At 43.2% G+C, this 26,585-nt stretch overlaps 1 protein-coding gene across 5 annotated transcripts in view; it reads right to left on the bottom strand.

Moving 5' to 3' along the window:
* Positions 1 to 26,585, bottom strand: part of dclk2a (doublecortin-like kinase 2a) — a 92,245-nt gene that overhangs the window by 55,959 nt on the left and 9,701 nt on the right. For all 5 annotated transcript variants that reach the window (XR_011979649.1, XM_072678564.1, XM_072678566.1 and 2 more), the window contains exon 2: positions 19,318 to 19,658. Coding sequence is in view for 4 of the 5 variants with exons in the window: in XM_072678564.1 (XP_072534665.1) it covers positions 19,318 to 19,658 (341 nt within the window). In the remaining variant the exon portion in view is untranslated. The remainder of the gene's footprint in view (positions 1 to 19,317; positions 19,659 to 26,585) is intronic.

Below are 26,585 nucleotides of genomic sequence, written 5' to 3'. Positions count from 1 at the left end.
TTCACGTTTTGTTTTGGATTCTTTTGTCCGGACTCCTTAAGCATGGGTGGGGGGATACAGAGCACATGGAGCACAGCGTGACGGAGGAGCGGGAGAGGAGGGCACTCACTGAATGTAGACCAGATCATATTTTACTGGATATAACACAGTAGAGGGATATATAGAGGGATAGATGAACGAGTGGGATTGGAAGGATGGACGGATGGATGGATGGATGGACGGATGGATGGATGAATGGAAGGATGGGTGGATGAACTGATGGATGGAATAAAAAGGGCCAATAGGGATTGATATGGATTGGATGGATGGAGAGATGGATGGATAGGGATGTATAAACAAATGAATGGTCAGATGAATAGGCTTTAGTAAGGATTGATAGGACTGGATGTATGGACGGATGTATGAATGAAAGGATAAGAATGGATGGATGGATGGATGGATAAGAGTAGATGGAGGATTGGGATGAAAAAATAAGAATAGATGGAGGATAGAGATGAAAGAAAAAGAATGGATGGCAGGATGGGTGGATGACAGGAAAATAATATTTGAATGGCTGAATGGAAGATAGGGATGAAAGGACAGGAATAGATGGAGGATAGGGATGAAAGGATAAGAATAGATGGAGGATAGGGATGAAAGGATAAGAATAGATGGAGGACAGGAATGAAAAGATAAGAATAGATGGAGGATAGGGATGAAAGGATAAGAATAGATGGAGGATAGGGATGAAAGGACAGGAATAGATGGAGGATAGGGATGAAAGGACAGGAATAGATGGATGATAGGGATGAAAGGATAAGAATAGATGGAGGATAGGGATGAAGAGATAAGAATAGATGGAGGATAGGGATGAAAGGATAAGAATAGATGGAGGATAGGAATGAAAGGACAGGAATAGATGGAGGATAGGGATGAAAGGACAGGAATAGATGGAGGATAGGGATGAAAGGACAGGAATAGATGGAGGATAGGGATGAAAGGATAAGAATAGATGGAGGATAGGGATGAAGAGATAAGAATAGATAGAGGATAGGGATGAAAGGATAAGAATAGATGGAGGACAGGAATGAAAGGACAGGAATAGATGGAGGATAGGGATGAAAGGACAGGAATAGATGGAGGATAGGGATGAAAGGACAGGAATAGATGGAGGATAGGGATGAAAGGATAAGAATAGATGGATGATAGGGATGAAGAGATAAGAATAGATAGAGGATAGGGATGAAAGGATAAGAATAGATGGAGGACAGGAATGAAAGGACAGGAATAGATGGAGGATAGGGATGAAAGGACAGGAATAGATGGAGGATAGGGATGAAAGGACAGGAATAGATGGGGGATAGGGATGAAAGGACAGGAATAGATGGAGGATAGGGATGAAAGGATAAGAATAGATGGATGATAGGGATGAAAGGATAAGAATAGATGGAGGACAGGGATGAAAGGACAGGAATAGATGGAGGATAGGGATGAAAGGATAAGAATAGATGGAGGACAGGGATGAAAGGACAGGAATAGATGGAGGATAGGGATGAAAGGACAGGAATAGATGGAGGATAGGGATGAAAGGACAGGAATAGATGGAGGATAGGGATGAAAGGATAAGAATAGATGGAGGACAGGGATGAAAGAACAGGAATAGATGGAGGATAGGGATGAAAGGATAAGAATAGATGGATGATAGGGATGAAAGGATAAGAATAGATGGATGATAGGGATGAAAGGATAAGAATAGATGGAGGACAGGGATGAAAGGACAGGAATAGATGGAGGATAGGGATGAAAGGATAAGAATAGATGGAGGACAGGGATGAAAGGACAGGAATAGATGGAGGATAGGGATGAAAGGACAGGAATAGATGGAGGATAGGGATAAAGAGATAAGAATAGATGGAGGATAGGGATGAAGAGATAAGAATAGATGGAGGATAGGGATGAAAGGACAGGAATAGATGGAGGATAGGAATGAAAGGATAGGAATAGATGGAGGATAGGAATGAAAGGATAGGAATAGATGGAGGATAGGGATGAAAGGACAGGAATAGATGGAGGATAGGGATGAAAGGACAGGAATAGATGGAGGATAGGGATGAAAGGATAAGAATAGATGGAGGATAGGGATGAAAGGATAAGAATAGATGGATGATAGGGATGAAAGGATAAGAATAGATGGAGGATAGGGATTAATGGACAGGAATAGATGGAGGGCAGGGATGAAAAGATAAGAATAGATGAAGGACAGGGATAAAATATGAATTGATGGATTGATGGATGGATGGATGGAGGAGGGGGACAAAAGGATATAAATAGATGAATGGACAGCTGGATGGGAATCAGCAGGGATCAAAAAGAATGTAAGGATGAATAGGTGGTGAAAAGTTGGAAAGGGATAGATACGTGAATGGTGAGCAGTGGATGGACAGCTGGACAGATGAATGGGCTTTGCACTCACATTAGTATAAAAATATGAAATAGAATTATCATAAGAATGAAATTAGTAACTAAACTAAATCTGATCCCATATAAATAAGAACATATCAGATCTCACTGATTGGACATTTCTGCATGTGACACTGCTGGAGCAGTGTTTAATAGTTCTGCAGTCTGACGGCCTGTGTGAAGAACCTGTCCGTTAGTCCGTTTGTCCATAAATCGAACCAGCAAAACTTTCCTACAGTATACTCCCTGCCGTTGCCGTCAGTGCAGATGGTGGTGAGTATTAGAAAGGGGACAATAGATGCTAGCAGCTTTGCTGTGGGTTTGACCTCAGTGGCGCGCCGTAATCCTGACATGGCCCTAAAAACAAGTCAAGCCTGACAAAAGCGGGGCCACTCACGCCTGTAAGGGACAGAGAAGGACTCGAGGGTTGGCTGCTGTTTGACTCAAAATCCTCTTGGACAGGCAGCAAGAGAGACGGCAGGCCACACTGGCAGAGACGCCACTTAAAGCAATAGTCTGGCCAGAGATCACATTGTGGTCACATGTTTGCTGTGGTTATAGGTAACAGTGTATCAGAAACCCCGTCCTCTATTAGAAGCAAGTCCGTTAGAGATCACTGAACAGCTGCACTCGGTTTAATGAAGACGAGCATGCGGTGATTTAGCGCAGCATTTAGCATGATGCTAACTGGTGGGGTACAAGCTTCCATTAGCTGTAAGCTACAGGTTCCTCGTAGCTTCGTCAGACCCCAAATGCATTCAGTCTTATGCAAAAATGCGGACACCCAAGTCCTCTATAGGATCCAAACTGAGACATTCGCCCATTAAGCATGGAGATCAGTAGGAGATCCGTATTTCCACTGCCTGCCATCAGTAGCCAGAGCCTGAGAGAGCACAATTGCCTTGCTCTCTCCGGGTGGGTAGATGGCGCTCTCTCTCCCCACATCACTTCAGGGTGATTCTGGCTGGCCGGGTGACTGCTAGCCGTCGCATCAGAGCTGGATACCCAGTGTTTTCCTCTGGGCCACCCACTCCACAGCCTGAGAATGAAGGCCGAGGATCTTATAGAGAGCGCTAGTCTGTCTGATCACGGTACGCTGCACTCGCTCTGATGGGTGATCTGAGGCTGTGCACGCGTGTGTCTGCGCGTGTAAAGCCGTGTGTACAGGATTACCGTCTGACCTGAGATCAGATCAACATGTGGGCTTCGTTAGCGCGCCAGCAGCACCCAAATGCGCCAAGGGCTGCAGGCCTTTTATTATGCTAATCCGCCCTGGGCTGTCAATCACCAACCCCCACTGTCCTGTTACGACACATTCGTACTCCACACACACACACACACACACACACACACACACACACACACACACACACACACACATATTTAAGCACCCAACTCACTTTTAATCTCTCCTGTCTGTCTCAGTTTCTTTCTTTGTGGTGATCAGATTTCCCCTTTGCACTGATTTTCAATCAGACCTTTGAAAAAATACGCTACTGTGGGTCAACAGATGTACGACACATAAACACAAACTAACAAACCATCAAAAAACAGCAGCTACTTATCTTTCATTTGTTATCTGAGAAAGGTATTACTATATAGCTTAATATATATATATATATATATATATATATCATAATTTGGAATATAGCAAAAGCAATATCATGAAAAACAAAAAACTACATATATATATATATATATATATATATATATATATATATATATATATGTTTAAACTGTAAAAATACAAGAAAGCTCTAAATCAGAGAATCAACTCACATAAATAGAATTCATTGTATTTCAATCTTACACTGATCAACCAAAAATAAGTACTAAAATTAATTTGAATCTATATATACATATACATACATACACGTATACACACACTATATATATATATATATATATATATATATATATATATATATATATATATATATACACTATTATTATATTATAGGATATTATAGGACGAAATTCCCTTTAAAAATGGCTAAATAAAAGTGCTAAATATATATATACAACATATATATACACAACACTTTTATTTAGCTATTTTTGAAGGGAATTTCGTCCTATAATATCCTATAATATAACAAAAATAGAAGTAGTAGATATAGTAATATATATACTAGAATAAACTGATAAGCATAAACTTCAATAATCCTTCTCCAATTCCTTCTCTAACTTTTGACCACTTCATGTTTATCCAGGAAATCTAAAAGTAATTATTTTAAAGAATAAAGAATAAAAGAAGGAAACGCAGAATGGTTCTGCAATTTAAGTGGTTCCCACATCCAGTTATGTGGTTGTTATGGTGTTTCATGTGACTGCTATGCTGCTGCTGTAGGTGGTGGTTACAGTGCTGCTGGGTGGTTGCTATACTTTTGCTGGATGTTTGGTATGGTACCCCAGGTGGTTGCTATGGTGTTGCTATGTGATTGCAATGACATTCCATGCTATTGCTAAGGTGTTGCTAAGCAGGTGCTAGGTGGTTGCTACAGTGTTGCTGGGTGCTTACTATGGTTTTGCTATGCAGTTGCTTTGATATTCCATGTGATTGCTCTGTTGCTACGTAGTTGCTAGGTGGTTGTAAAAGTGTTTGCTTTGGTGTTGCTGGGTGATTGATATGATATCAGTGGTGGTTTCTCTGGTGTAGCTATGTGGTTGCAACGACATTCCATGCTATTGCTATGTCATTGCTAGGAAGGTGCTAGGTGGTTGCTACAGTGTTGCTGGGTGGTTGGAATGGTTTCCCAGGTGGTTGCTATGGTGTTGATCTGTGGCTGCAATGACATTTCATGCTATTGCTATGGTGTTGCTAAGCAGGTGCTAGGTGGTTGCTACAGTGTTGCTGGGTGGTTGGATTGGTATTCCAGGTGTACTGGGTGTAGGGTTGCTGGGGTGTCTCAGGTGGTTGTTCAGGTGTTGCCAAGTGGTCGATGTGGTCCCTAATGTGGCTTGTTGGGTCTTACTAGTGTATTCATACCACTATGACATAAGAAGGGTGCACAAACCTCTTAAACACCTCAAACTGTGCAACCATAACTAAACCAAACCGTCTCTTTATGTATCGGTTTAATTCCCCTCTAATTGCCATGACAACAAGAGCATGTGTGAAAGTCCCTTATCATATAGACAGACATGGTAAGAGATTTGAGAGAGAGCAAGAAAAGGCCAAAAACAGAAGGAAACCCCTCCTCCCTGCTGTGAGTATCTTGAGGATTTGACCCCCCACCCATATCCTTTTTTTCCACTACTTTCAGTGATCATCAAATCTTCACAAGCTTCCTCCCCAGGTGACCCACTACTATCCCCTCAGAGACAGACCAACAGCCCTCATCTGGTACTGTAAAATGATTACGGAGAGTCTATTAGCATGTCATTGGCAGCCATTAGCAGCTAACCACAAGGAGCCTAGCTGAGAGCAAGGGTAATGCATGCTAACGCAATTCCACTCCAACAAATCAAGTCAAACACGTCCAATAACACGGAAGGATTAAATATAATCTACTATTTCAAATTCCAGAAGGAGTCTGGCATTAAAATATTTACTGAATGAAACCCCTAAAACCCCTCTGATCAGAATATAGCATATTGTATATATATATATATATATATATATATATATATATATATATATATATATATATATGTGTGTGTGTGTGTATGTATAAAGTGTATAAGCATATAAAGTGTATAAGTGTATAAATGAAGCACCTTCAAAAGCTCTAGAAAGCTGTACTTAAATAAAATATATTATATTATTAATTTATTTTAATATAATATTTAATTTTTTTTTTTGAAATATTAGATAAGCAATGAGTGATTATTGTAAGACAAGAAAGCTGCTAATCAGAGAATTAACTTATCAATAACATACAAACTAATACACATAATTCATTGTATTTCAATCTTACAAAGACCAGCCATAACATTAGCACCACCTGCCTATTATTGAGAAGGTCTAACTTGTGATGCCACAACAGATCTGACCCCACAAGACTCCACAAGACTCCACAAGAAGAGCGTCCTGTGGTATCTGGCACCAAGACATTGGCAGCAGATCTTTTAGCAGGTCCATGAGCATCAATGAGTACTAAGGTGCCCATGGCCCTGTAGCCCGGTTCACCAGTTGCCCTTTCTTGAACCACTTTTGGTAGGTGGTACACCCCACAAGACCTGCCTGGTGTTTTGGAGATGTTCTGACCCGGTTGTCTAGCCGCCACGGTTTGGTTCTTGTCAAAGTGTCTCAGATTCTTCTGCCCATTTCTCCTGCTTCAGTCCCTCCATCACCTTCAAGAACTGTGGATGATATTCTTTGGCAGGTGCATCTAACAAACATCTAACAATATTTATTTCCATATTCTGTAAATAATTACTGTATATAAAATGAACTCTATGTACATAAGCATGACGTCTGACAAAAACCTTGTATCTCCAAAATGGCAACTTCAAAGAAAAAAAAAAAAAAAAAAACCTTCTTAATGTAAAAAGATTTTATTCCAAGTCATTCTGGAGCGTTTCTATTGGTTTATTCAAAAATTTCTGCCAGATTCAATCAATATCAAAAAGTGAAAACGTAAAAATGGAGATACATGGTTTGGAAATCCAGTGAAAAATAGCTTGGCAAAGCTACCCATCACTTCTTCCAGTGAAATGATGTGGCCCCTTTCTCCTGCCAGCAGCTTTGAGATGTAAAACACAGCCATTCTCTCCATCAGACAACAGTAGCAGGCCATTAGCCATTAGCATTCATGTATAGCAATAGTCTAGAGCAGTGCTGGACTGAGGGCGTGTTGTGTGGAAGCTAGCAGAGGTCGCATTAGCCCCGGTAAAGGCGGCCTCCACCTGCCAGCTGCAGTTTAAATCTCCCCGTACCTCCCCCTCCGTACCTCCCCCTCCAAACCCCACGCCCCCTGCCTTTAGGTCTAATTACCACAGAGCTGGATGGAGTCTCAGCGGGCAGTCCAACCGAGCCCCCTTCCCCCTCATCCTACTGAGATCTGGGATCAGAATGCTCAGAAGCAGATGGCTATTAGTGGCAATTGACGAGCCTTTGTGTCAGCTTGCTAGGCTAGCATGCTCGGCATCAGTGATCCTCAATGGCAGTTGTTATTCTCGTGCTTGATTTGACTGGAAGAGGACTGAGACAGTGGCGTCAGTGCAGCTTTGGTAGAAGTGAGGCTTTTAAATTTGATTGGTTCTGATTCACCAGCCAAAATGTGCTGAATATACAATACATGTCCAAATGTCTGTGGACACTAATTCTAATGAACACACTCAGCTACTTTAAGCTGCACCCACTGCAGACACTGATGTGCAAATGCATACACATAGGCAGAGCTTATCTAGTCCCTGTAGAAAAGTACTGCCAATAGAATAGGACTCTCTAGAGCAGATACACATGAATCTATTGGCACTATGTGGCCTAATACCCAGTGTGGGCTAGAGGGGTATACAGCCCCCCAGCATTTAGCTGTGGAGCAGTGGAAGAACTGTGTTCTCTGGAATGGTGCTGGTTGGTGCTCCACCCAATATTTTTGGGATGAGGTGGGATGGTGAGCATTGTCACTAAATGCAATCAAATCCTCACAGCAATGCTCCTCCAAAATCTAGTAGAAAGCTTTCTTCTGACAGTAGAGACAGTAAAAAGGTAAAGGTGTATGTATTTGTCACTGCACAGCAAAATGTGTCCTCCGCATTTAACCCATCTGTGGTAGTGAACCCACACACACACACACACTAGTGAACTAGGGGCAGTGAGTAAACACACACACACACACAGAGCGGTGGGCAGCCAACTCCAGCGCCCAGGGAGCAGAGAGGGTAAAGGGCCTTGCTCAAGGGCCCAACAGTGGCAGCTTGCCAAGCCCGGGAATCGAACCCACAACTTTGTTATCGACAGCCCGGCGCTCTAACCGCTGAGCCACCACTGTTACTCCAACAAAAGCAGAAAACACTTTTTTAATTACCTTGATTTCGGAAGAAACAATGGATGACAAGGTGTCCCAATACTTTTGTCCATTTAGTTAGTGTACATACATGGGGCATATATTTCAGCCATACATAAGTCTATACATTTCAGCTCCGAGAGAACTTTTACCAAAATCTCAGGCCTTAATTAGCTTGTTTAGGATAGCCTGCTAGCCTTACCATGTTAAAGGGAATGGTGGGTGGAGGTCAAGATGAAGTCTGGAAGACCAACACAACTTTGAGTAGCAGGAGAACTGCATGGAGGGTTGCTAAAATGCAAATCAAAATGATTTAGCAGAGTGGTGGTGCGCTGATGATCTTCATTAAACAATACGAAAACCATTCCTGCAACCTCAACACAAAACTCAGAAGGTTTCAGAAGGTTACAGAGGAACATCCTGATGCACAAGCCTGATGCACTATGAAGGCAAGTCCTGTGGACTCGTGAGCAGGGCTATGTTTGGAGACAATAAGTTTTCATGCAGAATTGCATGAAAAGAACAACCCTCCAACTGTTAATCCTGGGGGCGGATCAATCAAGCTTTGGGTTTGTGTTGCAGCCAGTGGCACAGGGAACATTTCACTGGTAGAGGGAAGAATGGATTCATGAGAATACCAGCAAATACTGGACACAAACAAAAATCCCACCATCTGTAAGAAAACTGAAGATGAACAGAGGGTGGCATTTACAGCAGCTCAAAATCCACTATGAACATCCTTAAGAGGAGCCAGCTGAAGGTTTTGCTGCGACCCTCACAGTACATATATATATATATATATATATATTACTGTAAAGGGTTCTACTAAGACCCATCTGCATAAGGTTTTCCTTGTATTTGAAGAACCATTCAATCAGGTTTTTTCAAGTGTCACGTCACTACATAGAACCACAGACCTGACTACAGACTGCATGCTTCTATTTACTAGAGAATTCTCAAGAAGAAGCCCAAAAAGACGTCCCTGCAAACCAGCCGTTTTATCTAGAACAACAGCGGAGGACATCCCATTGCACTGAGGGCCTCTTGACGCCGTCTCTCAGCATGCCACCACGAGGGCACGTCTACTGTAATTGTGTGTGACATGCAGAAACGCCTCCAACCCCATGACGATCCCAAGCTAAGAAGTACCAGGCATCTCTAAATCAACCAAACACCCGGGACACAACTCCGTCCCCCACACTCATACGCACACTGGAGATGTATTGCGTGGGACAGTTGTGTAGAAAAGGGAGCAAACATGGCTCTGGGTGCGACAAGCAGCTTAACAGAGTGACAAGCTCCATCACAGAAAGCACTAAACTAGAGGATTAGATCAATCTGCTGGATTAGCCTAAGAAAGGACACGCTGGCTGACTCTTCAGTGTAATCTATCTGAAATATTTACCACAGCTTATTGCCCCTTATCACCTCTTAGAAGACCCTCTGTGGGCTGTTGACAGGGGAGCCCAGGAGCCCGGAAACTCTGGAACTCGGGATCTCCTCGTCTAATTTTCATCTTTAAAGAAAATGAAAGGCTAGGACAAAAGGCTCTTCACACCATCTGACCGCACCCCATTAAGCAGGGGGCTGGAGGCTCTACGTTCAGCTGTAAAGTGGCAGGTGGATGGACCGATTTAGCTAAACCGATCACCACCCTACAGCAACTGACTTGGGATTCCAAGCAGTGGCTACGTAGTGCTAAAAATACCCAGGTTAGCACAGATTCCAGCTCATTCATAAGCTTAGGGAGGTACAGCTCATTTAGCCTATTCGGGTTTTGTAAAATCCCAGTTCTGTAAGCAGCATGGAAGACATGGAAGTTCCTAGAACTGCTGTTCTTCGTTCCTGTCTCTGGCTACAATATGTCAACATGTTGAGTTAATATCTCATACATTTTGACTAACGTCCGAAAGTGGAGTTCTGAAACGTCCTATAAAGTCCATCTCTGCCGTGTCCACGTGTCTATGACAAATCTGCCCAACCCTTCGCCACCCCGTCACCTTACCTTTAACCCAGTCATCTATCATTCCTGACTCCACACATCAGAGGGGGACCTGGCTTCCTACCGCAAAAAATGCCAAAAGCCACCTGAACTCAAGCTCAAAATGCTCATGGTATATTCTCCTCCCTCTCTTACAGTCTTCTCCCCCTCTTCTACTGCTTTCAACTCCCATCATAAGTCGAAGGCATGATCTAATTTAGCAAAAGATGACTTAGCGTCTTGAACTATTTGTGTATATTCTTATTTATTTATTAGAAATGTTATCAATTATTTAAGAAAATGAATCATTTTGAGATAATTTGAGATTATAAATGAAATACTAGTCATTATTTTGCTAACATATAGCACCTCGACCTCCTTTTTGAGGCTGAATAGTGGTCGAACATCCTCAAGTGGTGCAACTGTCTAAGCGGCCCATCATCGCAGTTCACTCTTTGGTAATGCCAAGGAACCAGCTATGGCCCAGTTCACTGTGGTCGCGAGTTCGAATCACATTTTCCTGCGCTCTCTCCGGGTGGGTAGATGGCGCTCTCTCCCCTCATCACTCTTAAGGGATGTTAGCCGGCACAGGCATCTGTTAACTGGTGCAGTGCCGCCATCGGTGATGCCAAATCAGTGGCAGTTTGAAAAGAGGCGGTGGCTGGTTTCACATGTATCGGAGATGTCGGGAGCATTGCTAGAGGGAGCTATCTTTTCGAAAGGTCACACTGTTGATGTGAACCAGCAGGAGTTACACTGTATGGACAGAAGTATTGGGACGCCTGCTTAATGCAATGTTTTTTCAATGTTTTTTCTCAAATCAGGGGTCTCTACTGTCCAGGAAAGAAGGCTTTCTACTAGATTTTGGAGGAGCACTGCTGTGAGGCTAATGTGGTCAGGATGTTGGATGATCCCCAACCCACCTTATCCCCAACTCCCCAACTCCACATCCCAAAGATATTAGATAAAGTAGCATCAATCATTCCAGAGAACACAGCTCTTCCACTGCTCCACAGCTCAATGCTGGGGGGCTTTATACCCCTCTAGGCAGCATGTTTATGTGCACCAGCACACATCTGCAACGAAAAGTAGCTGAACGCATTTATTAGAAGGGGTGTCCACAAACATTTGGACATGCAGCATATCTGTGCTGCTGAGAGCATTTAAAATAAAAGCTTGTTTATAAGCCATTTTATCGAAAGCCAAAACGAGCCTCTGGGGTTCTGGTGGGCTTCACAACGATGGTAAAGTAATGGCACGCCACCTGATGAAGTGCTTGTTCCCTCTGGAATCGTAATGGGCAGTTTTATACCCGTGTGCATTAGGGAATGTGTTATGTGTTATAGCTTAATGCATTTACATTTATGAAGAGAAGAGAACTAACTCAATTCGCTGGAAGTTGCTCGACTCTCCTCCTCTCGCAGTGAGCAGGGCTCCTCTTCTAATGATCTAATGGCTCAGTGTGAGCACAGTGCTATTCCTTGACATGCATTTTTTATGCTTATGGGCTGTGATCCATTCCATTTGCCGCTTGTGTAAGTGCCGGAGGGCTTCCCTGCAATGTGACTTCTGCCCGTGAGACTTGCAAAGTCATCACAGTTCCCCCTCATAATGGCTCTGTTGGCTCCATATTCATCACATTGAAAAACACCAAGAGTGGCCCATGATGTTCCACAATGAGGAGAGTCCTTTAAGCTTCTTTTTGTTGAACTATGAAGAAATTCGAGGAGAACATCTTCAGGCAGAGTTTAATATTTTCCAATCTACTCAACTATTAACAATTTTTTTTATTAGCCAAAGTGTTGGCAGTCATGAGAAGTCCCGAGGTTCTTCTTTTTGGCACATTCAAAAGCACAGTGTTCAAGAATAAAGGAAAATCCAATAAGAAGAAGTCTTCCTTTCAACCACCAGTATCACACAGACAAACACCAACTCAGAGAGAGAGCGAGAGCACAAGAGAGAAATGGAAATCAAAACACTGCCTGGAGCAGAAATGTTAGACTCGTGCCAACCCATTCAGGATATTACCATAATCATTCTGTATGCGCGTTTGCCTGCCAGATCTTTCGGGTGGTTTTGCATAATTCCAGCAGATCAAGCCGGTGCTGTCCCCCATGCTATTTCACCGAACGAGAGAGAAATAGAGAAAGAGAGAACAAGAGAGAGAGAGAGAGAGAGAGAGAGAGACGTCTATACAGCAGAGAAGGCACCCTGTAGCGCTCAGCCTACCAGGCCTATCCCCCCTGACATCATCAAGGGGCGCAGGCCTGTCCTATCCCACTCAGGGCTTCCCCTGTACCTATTTAGGAAGAGAGAATGGGGGGAGGTGAGTTATGGGTTATCAATTAGGATTACCAAAAAGATTTCTATTTGCTAAATGCCAGAATAATTAGAGATGGATTTTTTAAGCCAATTTCTATTAATTTCTTCAAAGTCAAAAGTTTAAATACATGTCATTAGAATTGGTACCATTGCCCTAAAACTGTACGACTTGGGTCAAACGGTTTGGATATCCTTCCACAAGCTTCTCACAATAGTAGTTGGCAGGAATTTTGGCCCCATTCCTCCTGACAGAACTGGTGGAACTGAGCCATGTTTGTAGGCCGCCTTGCTTGCACATGCCTTTTCAGCTTTGCCCATAAATTTTCAATAGGACTGAGATCAGGGCTTTGTGATGGTCACTCCAAAACACTGACTTTGTTCTCCTTAAGCCTCTTTGTAATCAGTCTGGCAGTTTGCTTCGGGTCATTGTCCATATAAAAGACCCATTTGCGCCCAAGCTTTAACGTCCTGGCTGATGTCTTGAGATGTTGCTTCAGGATTTCCACATAATGCTCTTTTCTCATGATGCCGTCTATTTTGTGAAGTGCACCAGTCCCTCCTGCAGCAAAACAACCCCACAACATGATGCTGCCACCCCCATGTTTCACAGGTGGGATGGTGTTCTCAGGCTTGCAAGCTCCCCCCTTTTTCCTCCAAACGTATCAATGGTCATTACAGCCAAACTGTTCCATTTTAGTTGGGTCAGACCACAGGACATGTCTCCAGAAATGAAGGTCTTTGTCCCTATGTGCATTTGCAAACATTACTTTGGCTTTTTTATGTTTCTTTTGGAGTAATGGCTTCTTCCTGGCAGAGTGGCCTTTCAGCCCATGTTGATACAGTCCTGGCTTCACTGTGGATAATGACACACTCTTACCAGCTTCAGCCGGCAACTTCACCAGGTCTTTAGCTCCTGTTCTTGGGTTGATTTGGGCACATTTCAAAGTACGTTCATCTCTGGGACACAGAGCCTGTCTCCTTCCTGAGCGGTATGATGGCTGGACACTCCCATCTTGTTTGTACTTGCGTATAATAATTTGTACAGATGAACGAGGCACCTTCAGGCATCAGGAAATTGCACCCAAGGGTGAGCCAGACTTGTGCAAGTCCACAATTCTCCTCCTGATATCTTGGCTGATTTCTTTAAACTTGCCCATGATGTTACACAAAGAAGCAGCGTGTTTCAGGTGTGCCTTAAAATACATCCACAGGTGTGTCTCTAATTAACTCTAATTAAAGATGCTGCCAATAAACCTATCAGGAGCTTCCAAAAACATGACATCATCATATGGGCCATCCCAAACTGTTTAAGGGCATAGTAATCTTAGCGTATTTAAACTTTTGACTTTAAAGAAATTAATAAAAAATGCCTGAAATGCCTGAAAATAGCTGTTAATTAGTACACTATATATATATATATATATATATATATATATATATATATATATATATATATATATAGTGTACCAACTATTTTCAGGTTAGACATGATTTTCCGATTTTGAGGTCAAGATTTAATGAAAAGTCCAAATCAGGCTGTAATTACAGAAAAGCATGGACTGATCTGGCTCAAGAAAACACAGATTTACAAAAGATTTCCTAAGAAAAATCTATGAAAGACAATTCCTAGTACTGTTGTTCTTCTTTATTGCTTCTGGCTGCAGCATGTCAACATTTTGAGATAATATCCTATAAATAAATAATGGTTAGGTTCCGGTTAGGGTAGGGATGTGCAATATGACAGTATTTTATCGTATCATGACACACTTTTTTATCGTGACACACAGTATACTTGTCTGAGCATATCGTAGATATCGTCAGTGTAAACCAGCTGTGTTGAGAGCAGGGAAAGCACTAAAATGTGCAGGCTAAAGTGCCTCCAGGACCAGGGTTGAGACCTGGTGTAGAGTATATGCTCCATTCCTAAATCACATGATGCTTGAACCCCATCTTTTTAGCCACTTCTTGAATGAAATCTGGTTTGACTGTATTTTTATAGGATGGTAGATCATACCAACCTAGCCAACATGTCCCTGTGGGGCCTGTATGGGTAGCCCAGCAGAGGACCAGAAGGTTTTATCCACGGGTTCCACTTTGGCCCCACGTATGGATGCCCACCAGGGTCACTGATGGGACCAGGAGGGGTTAAACATGGAGCCATCTGAGTTGTAACCTGCATATGCGGCCTAGATGGGACCCCTGTGAGATTGGGGTAGGCTTTTACCATGAGCCTATTTGGGAAGCCCAACTGGTTCTCAGTAAAAACGGATGTACAAACCCATCTGGAACCCAACTAGCCCACGTTTCAGCCATGTGAGCTCCACATGAGCAAGCTGGCTGAGCAAATGCAGGGCTCAATGTGAGGTGATGCAAGGTAATGCCATCCCTCCATTCTACAGAAACTCTGTAAGGCCCCTGCATGCCACTGTAATTCAATACCCCACCCAAAAGTCAGGGCATGTGCATCATTTACCTGCTAGAGGTGCTCCACCTCGTAACTTATAAGGATGTTGGTGCCCAGAAACCATAGATACCACCTTCAGGGGTCTTTCAGAGTAGGGTGTTTTAGTGGCATGGCAGCATATTAGCTTGGTGAGCATAAACCAAAACATCAGGCAGATCATTGGTAGGTCAGTACCTACCAAAAGCGCTCCAAGATAAGGAAACACCCGTGAACTTTTGACAGGGTCATGGGCACCTAAGGTTCACTGATGTGATCTATGGAGGCCCCACCTCACAACTTACAGGACTTAAAGGATCTGCTGCTAACAACTTGGAGCCAGATACCACAGGACACCTTCAGAGGTCTTGTGCAGTCCATGCCTCGAATTCTCAGATTTCTCTCAAAATGAGAAAAAGGTTTAGGGAGAAAGTCTTAAAGAGGGCTGAGTAAGAAAAGCAGCACTTCAGCTGTTCAGCTGTTATTTTGTGAGTCACTGCGAGCTCATCTGTGTATACTCCCCTTTCACAGCAAGCCCTCCACCCTGTGTATGCTGGGGCCAGCAGGATACACAACGCTGGCCTTATTTTCCCTGTTTTCCCCTCTATTCTGCTTTGTAGACACCACTGAACAGAGTTACTGAAATATTTATAAGCTGTAAACACGAGTTGAAATGTTAGCAAGTGCTGAAATGCGGAGGATTTGTTGTTCGTGATGACAGAGCACATACTGTGGTGTTCAAACAGCGTCAAAATCTGTAGGGAAACCCCTGTAGCATGGCTGCACCTTCTCGTAACACCATTTGACCCTCATGAAATGTAGTTAGGTGACTATACCTAACAGTCTCTACACTATAGGGCTGTTCTTACATCTATAGACTAGAAAGAATTCTATATGTAATTCTATATTGTCTGTTTTAATCTATATGAACATCTGGCTGCTGTCCAATAAAACACATGTATCCCAATTTTTGTCCCTTTTCAGTTTTGTCCATAGTTTGAATCCTGTAGCTGCTTATGTGCACTGTACACATACTTCTGGATGAATAGAAATTCTCTAAATTACTTGGAATAAACTGTTATTTTACACTGACTTCCATTCAAAGTTTGCAAAATCACATTGCTCCATTTACATTTATGGCATTTAGCTGACGGTCTTATCCAGAGCGACTTACAAGGTAACTCATTTTACAGAGGCCAGTGTAGTGTTAGGAGTCTTGCCCAAGGACTTATTGGTGCAGCACAGCATAGTCACCCAGACTGGGAATCGAACCCCAGTCTCCCACGTGGTTTGGTAGCGCACTGGCAGGTAGTGGTGTTATCTGTTGCGCCACACCAACCACCAACCACAAAGCTCCAGAGGTCCTGGGCTTTGTCTTGGTGTTCTCTGGCACATATTTGTTTCATACGTGCCCTGATGTCAAGGACAGCAGGGGTTTCCTCCAGGAAAATCAAAGTTGTTACTAATGGTAGATGCTTTACTTCAACATCAGCTGTGGTGAGATCTACCTGTAGGTCCCGTGAGGACATTTTAGGACTGTTGGAGACTCCTTTAAGAATTTTGTGGTCTACTCTTGGTCTGAACTTGCAAGAACGGCCTGATCTGACCATGTTGGCCCTTCTTTGAAATGTTCTCCACTAGTAAATGATGTAGTTGACACTGGAACGGATTATTCCCAGACTTATCTGCATCTACAACCTTCTTTCTGAAGGCCTCAGAGAGCTCTTTGGATCTGGCCATGGTGATCTTCTTCACCACTCACTTCAACAACCAGAGCAAAGCAGACTAAACCCTAATGTGATCTGAGAAAACATGGGGGGTCAAGGTACTACAGAGACAGGCAAGGACTCCTCACCCTTTACAGCTTTACCACTTCGCTTGATGCCTGAATGGCCTCAGCGTCTCTTTTTCTGTGGGCAACATGCTCCCTAACCCCCTCTTTACCCCCATCAGACTTGTCCTGCCTCACTCTTATTAGTTCAGGTTTTAATAAGCATATTTTCAAGGCCATGCCGTTCCTCGTTAAAGGTATTTGAGATGCTGCGACTGTTTTCATGCATGACCAGCATGAATTATACTTACACATGTCCCCTCTGCAGTCCATCTGGGCTCAGCTGGTTAAGGGCAAAAATGGGTGCAAGTGGCCAATAATAGCTGCTGATGCATACAGCTGAACTATCTATATGTAAATACTGCCATAACCTTATAATTCAAGGCTCCCTTGTGGGAAATGTCATGGAAGCAGTCTCTTTATTGCGTTGTCTGGCTAACCAGAGACAATGAATTCCCCATGTGCAGAACATCTGAGGACACTACGGCACTCCAGAAACCTTATTCTGTTGCAAACAGTATAGTTCTTACAGCTGACCACCCACTGTTAGATTTTTTACTAGATCTAGTTGAAGACTACGGAAATCTTTTCAATGCTCACTCTGACAGCACAGGTTTTATATGTGTTCAGAAGAGGTCTAGCAGTTGTTGTAGTGTAGTGGGTAACAGCACTGCCTTCCCCATATCTTTCCTCTGCCAACTCTGGGGAGAAACACATCAGGCTACACCAATGCAAGACTCCAAACGCTACATTCATCTACATGTGAAACATGTTTGTGTAAAGCCTGGACAGATTTGGATAAGTCTAGACAAATGTAGAGTAGACTTTCCGCAAACTAACGGAACCTGTAGTTTGCTTACGACTAGACAAATGCAATCTATAGTGTGTAATATTTTAGAAAAATGACACATATAGTGTGTAAAGTCTGGACGAGGGCAACATAAAGTGTTTAAAGTCTGGACAGAAACAACCTGTAGTATGTAAAGTTTGGTCAAAGGCATCCTAAAGTGTGTAAAGTCTGGTCAAATACGACCTATAATGTGTAAAGTCTGGACAAAAGCAACCTATGGTTTTTAAAGTCTAGACAAATTCCACATATAATGTGTAACGTCTGAACGAAGACAACCTGTATAGTGTAAAGTCTGGACAAATTAAACCTATAGTGTGTAAAGTCTGGAGAAATACAACCTACTGAGTGTCAAGTCTAGGCAAAAGCAACCTTTTTAGAGTAAAGTCTGGACAAACACAACCTGTACAATGTGTAAAGTTTGGACAAAGACAACCTATTGAGTGTAAAGTCTGGACTAAGAGAATCTATAGTTTGTAATGTCTGGACAAATACAACCTGTAGTGTGTAAAGTGTGGTCAAAGGCATCCTAAAGTGTGTAAAGTCTGGTCAAATACGACCTATAATGTGTAAAGTCTGGACAAATTCAACCTGTAGTGTGTAAAGTCAGTAGAAATAAAACCTATTTAGTGTCAAGTCTGGACTAAGGGAACCTATAGTTTGTCCTGTCTGGACAAATACAACCTGTAGTGTGTAAAGTCTGGACAAAGATAACCTATAGTGTGTAAAGTCTGGACCAAGGCAACCTATGGTGTGTAAAGTCTAAAGTGTGTAAAGTCTGGTCAAATACGACCTATTATGTGTAACGTCTGGACAAAGACAACCTAGATAGTGCGTAATGTCTGAACAAAAGCAACCTTTTGAGTGGAAAGTCTGAACAAAAGCAACCTATGGTATTTAAAGTCTGGACAAATTCAGCCTATAATGTGTAACGTCTGGACGAAGACAACCTGTATAGTGTAAAGTCTGGACAAATGAAACCTATAGTGTGTAAAGTCTAGGCAAAAGCAACCTTTTGAGAGTAAAGTCTGAACAAACACAACCCGTATACAGTGTAAAGTGTGGAGTCTGGAGAAATACAACCTACTGAGTGTAAAGTCTAGACAAAGGCAGCCTATAGTGTGTAAAGTTTGGACAAATAAAACCTATGGCGTGTAAAGTCTAAGCAAAAGCAACCTTTTGAGAGTAAGGTCTGAACAAACACAACCTCTATAGAGTGTAAAAACAAAGGCAACTTATAGTGTGTAAAGTCTGGACAAATAAAACCTGTTGAGTGTAAAGTCTGGACTAAGGGAACCTATAGTTTGTAATGTCTGGACAAACACAGCCTGTATAGTGTGTAAAGTCTGGACTAAGGGAACCTATAGTGTGTAAAGTCTGAATAAATAAAACTTACCGTCCATCTATAGAGCTATAAGTTGTACCGTAGTGTACTGAACGTTGCCTTTTTCACTTTTGTGTATTTTGCCCACTAATTGCTGCACAAATAAATAACCCTCCTACCTGCTTTCCTTCCAGAGTGTACAGTCTCTTAACCACTCCGGAGTCCAGCTTAATGGCATCTGTGATGTCGGTCAGCACCTGGTCGAAGGAGTGGGCCGTCTTTTTGTTGAGCAGGATTCGGACGGCCTTGCGCGGTTTGACCCCGCTGCGGATGACCGTCACCAGCTTGGGCTTGATGAAGTCCTTGTTCTCCCTCTCCCTCAGCTCGCTTTTCAGAGTGGGCAGAGAAGAAAGAGAGCGCGAGGTGCCCATCTTCACATTCACTGACCAGTTCGGGTTCACGTTCTTGGTGTACTCCACTTTACGGAAGGGTTCATTGGAGGCGCACACATAGCTCTCGCCTACAGGGGAAGAGTAGCAAACAGAGAAGGCTTGAGAAAGACGTTCAACACCAACATTCAACACAATCAGCATCAAACGTTTGGCATCACTGTTCAGAAGTTTGCAGTCAGAGTGGTTGGTGTAGAGTAGCAGGTAAGAGTCCCCTACCAGAGGGTTCAATTTCTTCTGCTGGACATACCCAGGGGTTTGTGGACACCCCTTTTAATAAATGCATTCAGCTCATCCTTTAAGTTGCACCCATTGCTGACACAGATGTGCAAAAGCACACACATACAGCTTACACACATACACTACTCCCTGTAGAGAAGTATCGCCAATAGAATAGGACTCTATCGAGCAGTTAAAGATAAACCTCCTACTGGCGCCATGGCACCTAATGCCAGGCATAATAATGACAAAAGTATTGGGACACCTAAACATTTAATCATTAATTCTTCTAAAATCAAAGGTATTAAAAAAAGTGGATCCAGCTTTTATTGGAGTCTCCTCTGTCCAGGGAAGAAGGCTATAAAGCCCTCTGGAATGATGGTTGGTGCTCCCCCCAATATCTCTGGGGGTGCATTGGAGAGTTGGTGATGAGGTACGGTGGTGATCATCATCATCATCATTATCATCATAATCCAACATCCTGAGCTCACTAACGCTCTTGTCGCTGAATGCAATCAAACCCTCACAGCAATGTTCCTCCAAAATCTAGTAGAAGCCTTCTTCCCTGGACAGTAGAGACAGTTACTCCAATAAAAGCTGGATCCACTCTTTTTAATACCCTTGATTTTAGAAGAATTAATGATTAAATGATTAGATGTCCCAATACTTTTGTCTTTTTTTGTATATATCCGTATATATCTCTATGTGCAATGTCCTGTGTAATGTTCTCCTTAGAGAATGCCAGGCCTTATGTTTAACACTCCTTTCGGCTCTTTTGCAGAACTTCCTCGCTTCTCCTAATCAAATACCTCCAGGAACACTCGGATAAAAGAGTCTTTCAGAGACTGCCAGAAGCTCTGGAGTGCGCTAAATAGCTACAACGCTGCCATCGTCATTTTAACAGGCCTTTTATCTCACTTCCGACGTATCCGAATCGCTGGAATTCTGTCGCAAACCGCCATTTCCCAGCCAACTTCACCTCTGATAAACTATCAGTACCGAGAGCCTCTCGAACAGTTAACTGGAGGAACGGGAGCGCACTGACGTCGCCTCTAACCCACTTCTGTCGCCGCATACTCTTGCGGTATTGGACGGCGGCCCAAGCATTCTCGCTGGCATTCCAGCGTAATGGCTCTCGAGCTGGACGTTCCTTTTCCCCAAGGCACCTATCAGTCCCTCTCAAAGGCTGACGGTAAATGGAAACCACAAGAAGGAATTAGAGAACGAATGAATGAGCATTTAAAAACAATGGCTTCACTCAGCTTTCCGTCTCCTCTCCGTGTCTCAGGCAGGCAGTCTGATAAACACGTTAGTTAAGAGTTCCCTCAGATGGGACTATAGATGTTTTATAGCTTACAACTTTGGCTGTGGGCAACTACTCTCAGTAAACACAAGTCTCCACAGGATTCGGAGGATAAGATTTAAAGGAATTCTTTCACAGCACTGATTTAGGACATGTTTATTGTGTGTGTGTGTGTGTGTGTGTGTAGGCACAGCTTGGCACTATGGCAGATGCAGCTGGCCTGAAAATGGACCTTTGTCACTCTTAGGGACAGCAGGGTCACAGAAACCAACGACACACTGGAGAGTCTTCTGCAGAACAACCAATAGGTGCAAGGTGTTTCTCCAACGTCTGTACCTTTACGGCTCTACCAGCAGCAGCAGGTCTGGAGCTCTGCAGTTATTGAGTCAGCAGCAGAGCGTTGGAGACCTTTCTGCACTAGGCTCTGTACTAGTGTCCAGACACTTGGTGGCTGAGCTTCTCTCTGTGGTTCCTAAGCGCTCCCATTCACCAACACCAATAACTGCAGAGCTCCAGACCGGCTGCTGTTAGAGCTTAGAGCAAAAGGGGTAAATCCATAGTAATGGATTTAGAATAGGATGTCATATAAGCTCCTGTAGGTGTAATGTGTAGGTGTCCCAATACTTTTGTCCATATCATGCTGTGTATTTGCGGTATCTCTTGCTGAGAGTAAATCCACTTTAGCTACTTTCTGATTGTTTTACACCGAATTTAATGTAAAAACTCAGAAATGGTGACAGCAGTAATTCCTCAAGTGTAGAAAATGTTGGACCTTATGGGTCTCACAGGTGGAACCACAGGCAGGGGCAGGAACCGGACCTCAAATGACCCCTGCACTTCCTGAGTTATGCCCTTGAAAGCTAAATTAGATATAAACTCTCATGAGCCAGTAAAGTTGGAAAAAGAGCAGCAGCAGCCTGGACTCGTGTCAGGCAGAGAGGTGACCGGGTTCATGTTGGAACGGGTTGGACGATATAATAATAATACTATATACTGTACAGCTGTACACAGAGGTGTCAAGTAATGAAGTACAAATACTTTGGTACCGTACTTAAGTAGAAATGATGGTTATCTAAACTTTACTGGAGTAATTGTTTATTTTTCAGCCAATGTTTTACTTCTACTCCTCACATTTTCACCCAATTATCTGAACTTTCTACTCCTTACATTTAGAAACAGCCTCGTTACTCCTATTTAATTTCCCTCTGTTTTAAAAAAAAAAACCCTATCCAAATAAATTGATCCATCATACCATTCTGACTCCCTATTGGTTAGTAAGCGATCCATCGCACCTGCACCCGTCCCGTCACTCTCCAGCGAGCTCACAGCAGACGTCTGTAGTCTAGTTTGAAGACTGTGTCCGAGGCAGAGACTCAAGAGAGCTGCAGTGAAACGTCCCGACTGAGCCCCACATTTACATTCCAATAAAGCTTATTGATCACACGCCTCTGAAGTCTGACTTTCTGCAGCTTTACAGAACTTCTAGACAACGACTCCTCATATTTTCCTCCATGAAGCTCATGTTAATGCTCAGTAGAGCACAGAGACGCTCCTTTAATAGAGCTGATATTACTGAAATGCTTCATTTTCAAAGGGTATATCTGCAGCTGAAACAGGAGCCTAGTGCAGCCCAACATTTTTAACATTAACATTTTAATAGAGCATTCTCCTCATTATGGCTTTTAGAGAAATGGGTTTTGGGGAGGGGGAGGTGGGGGGGGGTAGTGCACTATAGACCCCTGTGGCGCAGCCTAAGCTTTCGGCCTTTGTTTTCCTTCCATTACTTTTACTTTTCTACTTGAAGTCGTTCTGAAACCAGTACTTTTACACTTTTACTGGAGTAAAAAGCTTCAGTTGATACTTCAGCTTCTATAGAAGTCTTTTAAACCCTCGTATCTGAATACTTTTGACATCTTTGGCTGTACATGCTCAAGGCCACGAGTCAGCTAGAGGGGTATAGAGCCCCCCAGCATTGGGCTGTGGAGCAGTGGAGCTGCGTTCTCTGAAACGACGGAGCTTTTGAGGAACTGAAAGTGGAAAAACTAATCCTCCAACACCAGGTCAGAACCTGACCTTGCTGATGCTCTTGCTATCAAATCCCCAGCAATGTTCCGACATCAAGTGCAAAGCTAATGCTCTAGATTTCAGAAGAAACACTGAATAAGCACACAGCCAGTTAATATCGACATAGAGAGCATCCCAAATCACAAACTACTGCAGTCTCAGCGGCCCAGACAATAACAGAGCTGTGAGAAACGAGAAGGTTTCTGGTCTCCGGAGCTGCAGCAGTTCGATGGAAGAGAACACAAGGCGATGAGTCACCAAGCAGGAATTAGACATCGTTTATTCACCCGAGAGTACGGAGCAGCAGCATGTGATTTAATCACGACAGCTTGGTGATTAGACAGCATGGAAAACACTCCGAAGTGAGGAACTTTATTTTACACCACAACACCATAACCAGGCCTAGCATTAGCTGCAGATAATCACAGACCGGACAGTCTTCAACCCTGGCATCAAAGATCTATCCGCATGCAGTTATTCCATCCCAACACACTCAACAAACATAGCCATGGCCTTCAGGAGTATCTGGATGTAGATTTAGGAGCCATGTCTTAGATTGTCCTGGGTGTTGATGTGTTGGAAGCAGCTAAAGAATCTGAGCATCTTCAAAAACATCGGGCAGGTCTTGTAGGCAGGGTGTTCCTGATATGCAATGGTCAGTACCCACTACAAGTGCTCAATAGAAAGGCAACCAGTGAACCAGCGACAGGGTCATTGCCACCCACTTTGCAACTTACAGGACTGGCAGAGCTGGGCAATTCCAGGCCTGGAGGACGGTCTGTTTCCATCTGAGCAGGGAAATCAGCAAACCGCCCTCCCCTGGCTGCCAATGTCTTGGTGCCAGATACCACAGAACACCTTTTAAAGTCTTGTGGAGTCCAGTTTTAACTAGAGAAAGAAGTCGGGGGGTGTCTTTTGTACATGATTCAGAATTTAAGGGGCTGTAAGGGGCCATTCTTGCTGAATGCGTCACGTCCTGTTTACAGGGAAATTCATGCAAAGGCAATAAAATACACTCTAATAAAAACTGCAAAGGTGCTGCAAAAGGTTCTTCGAGCGATTCCCCAGAAGAACCATTTGGAGGTTCATGAACAAGCCTGATTGTAATAGAGACGTGAAAGGAAAAGGTGCATGTATTTGTCACTGTAAAAATGTGCCCACCCATATGTGGTAGTGAACACACACAAACACACACTAGTGAACTAGGGGCAGTGAGAACACACACCCATCCAGAGCCGTGGGCAGCCAACTCCATCGCCCTGGGAGCAGAGCGGGTGAATGGCCTTGCTCAAGGACCCAACAGTGGCAGCTTGCCGAGCCCGGGTATCAACCCCATAACCCTGTCATCAATGGCCTGGAGTTCTAACCGATGAACCACCACTGCTTCACCTCCTCAAGTATTTAGTGTGAGTGTGAGTGTGAAGACCCTACTAAAGGTCTACAGAAGCATCACATGATGTTGGAGGTTCTTTACCAATGTAAAGGTTCTCACACTTGGTTATTTATGGAACCAAACTGCTCAAGGGACCTTCTGTGGCACCTTTACATATTATTACGTATGTGGTTTATGTAGTTTGAAAAGTTTGTGGACACCCCGTCTAATTGCTGACACAGATGTGCAAATGCACACACACACACACACACACACACACACACACACAGTCACACAGCCTGTCTAGTTCCTGTAGAGAAGTGCTACCAATAGAATAGGACTCTCTGGAGAAGATGAACATGAACCTATTGGCACCATGTTGCCTAATAATTCCAGGCCAGGGCTAGAGGGGTATAAAAGCCCCCCAGTATTGAGCTGTGGAGCTCTGGAATGATGGATGGTGGAGCTCCTTCCAGTACTTTTGAGATGAAGTTGGGGAGTTGGGGATGATGAGGTGGGGTGGTGATCATCATCATCATCCAACAATCTCATTAACGCTCTTGTCGCTGAATGCAATCATGTCCTCACAGCAGTGATTCTCCAAAATCTATTAGAAAACCTTCTTCTTCCCTGGGGAGTAGAGACAGTTCCTCCAACAAAACAGGATAAACTGCTTATAAACTGCTTTAGAATATCGTGAATGAGTAGGTGTCTCAATACTTTTGGCCAAACTCTCAATGCAATGAAATCAATTTTTTTTCTTCTGTTAAGAAGCATTTACAGGAGGTCTTCTTTTTCTACGGATGCAGTTAATTGAAATGAAATGGTGAGTGACTTCATTACCATTATGTAATAATCTGGGGGCCAAAAAAGCAAGAAAACAGGATCATGTGGAAGGAAAGATCTCATTACTGCACGTCTGTAGGAGCCTCAGTCAAAGTCTGAGCCCGTGATAATGTGAAAGACTCTTCTCTGCTAGCCTGACACGCCGTAGGCCTACGTTATCTTTACGAGATCCTCAGACCTCAAGTTCAACCCCTATAAATATTCTTTAAAGGCTTTAACAGCGTCAACAGATAATGGAATCTGCACCCGACTCTGCACAACACGGGAGCAGACTCCCAGGGTACCAGGCTTTATTAAGCTGACGAATTAACAAAAGGCTAATTTAGCTGCTACGTTCCAGATGGGGTCAGTCATACTGATGAGGACTGTGACACCAGATGAGCTCGTGTGGCCGCAATTTGACGCACCGTGGTGAAGGAGGGCCGCACTGGGGATTGCGGGACATGAAGACTTAAAATGTAGGACTCAGGTGCGAAATTTCCACAGACGCTAGTGACCCTGGACAACACAGCATTAGACCAGTGTTCTTGTGGTGTCCAGCTGAGTCTCCATATTGTCTTTAAGCAACATCAGCTGGGACTCAATGTCATGACCATGATGTACTGTATTACATGACCCAATAAATCCTATAAACTCTAATACCTATAAAACTGCTGTCTCTGATTTCATTTGGGTCTGGATAATAGCATTCATGACCAGAGGTGGGCAGAGGTGTGATTGGTCAGATTTAGGGTTGCAATATTCTGGGGATTTTTGGTTGGGAAATTTACCATGGGAATTAACAGGAATAGACAGGAATTAATGGGAATAAAATGGGAATCTTCGAAGCTAAAATTGAGAAACTTATGTATAGATAGTAAAAAAATATACTGAAGCATAATCTTGGCTAAAATAATTAGATATGATATCAAAACAGCTGCTCCTCAATCCCAGGCACATGGCATATTACACACTGAAATGCTATTGAAACCACACCCCCTGAGTTCCCTGTTTATTCCTCCTGTTCATCAAATGTACAGCATATGTCCAGATGATTTCTAGAAACCTGACACTCACCACTAATGAAAGAACACATTTGTGACCAAAGGACCACCTAAAGTCTGATACTTCCCATAACTACCCATTAATTCCCATAATAAATGTGCTGTTGACAAAAACAGTACATTGATGATAATGTATGATACAGTTCATTTC

The sequence above is a fragment of the Salminus brasiliensis genome, chromosome 4 (genome assembly GCF_030463535.1).
Source record: "Salminus brasiliensis chromosome 4, fSalBra1.hap2, whole genome shotgun sequence".
NCBI lineage: Eukaryota > Metazoa > Chordata > Actinopteri > Characiformes > Bryconidae > Salminus > Salminus brasiliensis.
Note: the sequence above shows the minus strand (reverse complement) of the source record. Positions and strands in the feature narration are given on the sequence as shown.